The sequence below is a fragment of the Penaeus monodon genome, chromosome 30 (genome assembly GCF_015228065.2).
Source record: "Penaeus monodon isolate SGIC_2016 chromosome 30, NSTDA_Pmon_1, whole genome shotgun sequence".
NCBI lineage: Eukaryota > Metazoa > Arthropoda > Malacostraca > Decapoda > Penaeidae > Penaeus > Penaeus monodon.
The window spans coordinates 17,605,289-17,605,961 of record NC_051415.1 but is presented as its reverse complement, the minus strand read 5'-3'; the positions used below and the strand labels follow the sequence as shown (position 1 = coordinate 17,605,961).

Sequence of the window (673 nt, the reverse complement as noted above, 5' to 3'; positions counted from 1 at the left end):
AAATTTATAAACATTGCAGGGAAAGTCCACACTGAAATAAGGAAGGTACATATAGTGAAGAACATACAATACTTGGTATGGATATCAATGATATATATTTAAATTTATTAAACTAATATGCTGTACAAATATGGCTCTTTACATCCATCCAACATTTGCAGACAATTGCACCACTGTATGGAATGCCTGAAGTGTAATAGGTGAACTGGGGGGAGTTGAATGAGCAAATAAAATTACCTGAATTTACTTGTTAAAAATGAAAGGGGTGAAGAGGAATGGCATGATAATTTTAATACATCTTCATATATCTAAGTTACAGAAGAAAGTAGAATGCTTCATCTGTCATTTCTTCTGCCTCACCTTAATCGACGTTCCTCCCTTCTTGTCCTTGCCGCCTCCACTTGCTTCATCTCCTCCCCCTCCTCCTTTACCTCCTTTTCCACCCTTGGCTCCACCACCTCCGCCTTTCTTTCCACCTCCCATCGTGGGCTGACGACGTTTGCAAGCGGAAGAAAAACAAGTAAAAGGATTTGCACAGCTCAACTTCCGCCTTCTCCCACGCGGGCTCAGAGGCAGCGTGTTTACAGGTCGTTGCTGCAAGCGACCAGCGGTCACTGACTGCCGCTCTCCTCCGTCGCTGTTGGTGATTCGTTATGTGAGAATGTTTATGGCA

The 673-nt window shown here is 43.1% G+C and overlaps 1 protein-coding gene across 1 annotated transcript in view; it reads right to left on the bottom strand.

Annotated features, from left to right (window-relative positions):
* LOC119592585 (peptidyl-prolyl cis-trans isomerase NIMA-interacting 4-like) overlaps positions 1–617 on the bottom strand; it is a 4,287-nt gene extending 3,670 nt beyond the window's left edge. Inside the window, exon 1 of the mRNA XM_037941463.1 lies at positions 361–617. Coding sequence (XP_037797391.1) covers positions 361–483 — 123 coding nt within the window. The 5' untranslated portion in view covers positions 484–617. The remainder of the gene's footprint in view (positions 1–360) is intronic.
* Positions 618–673: the final 56 nt, after the last annotated feature.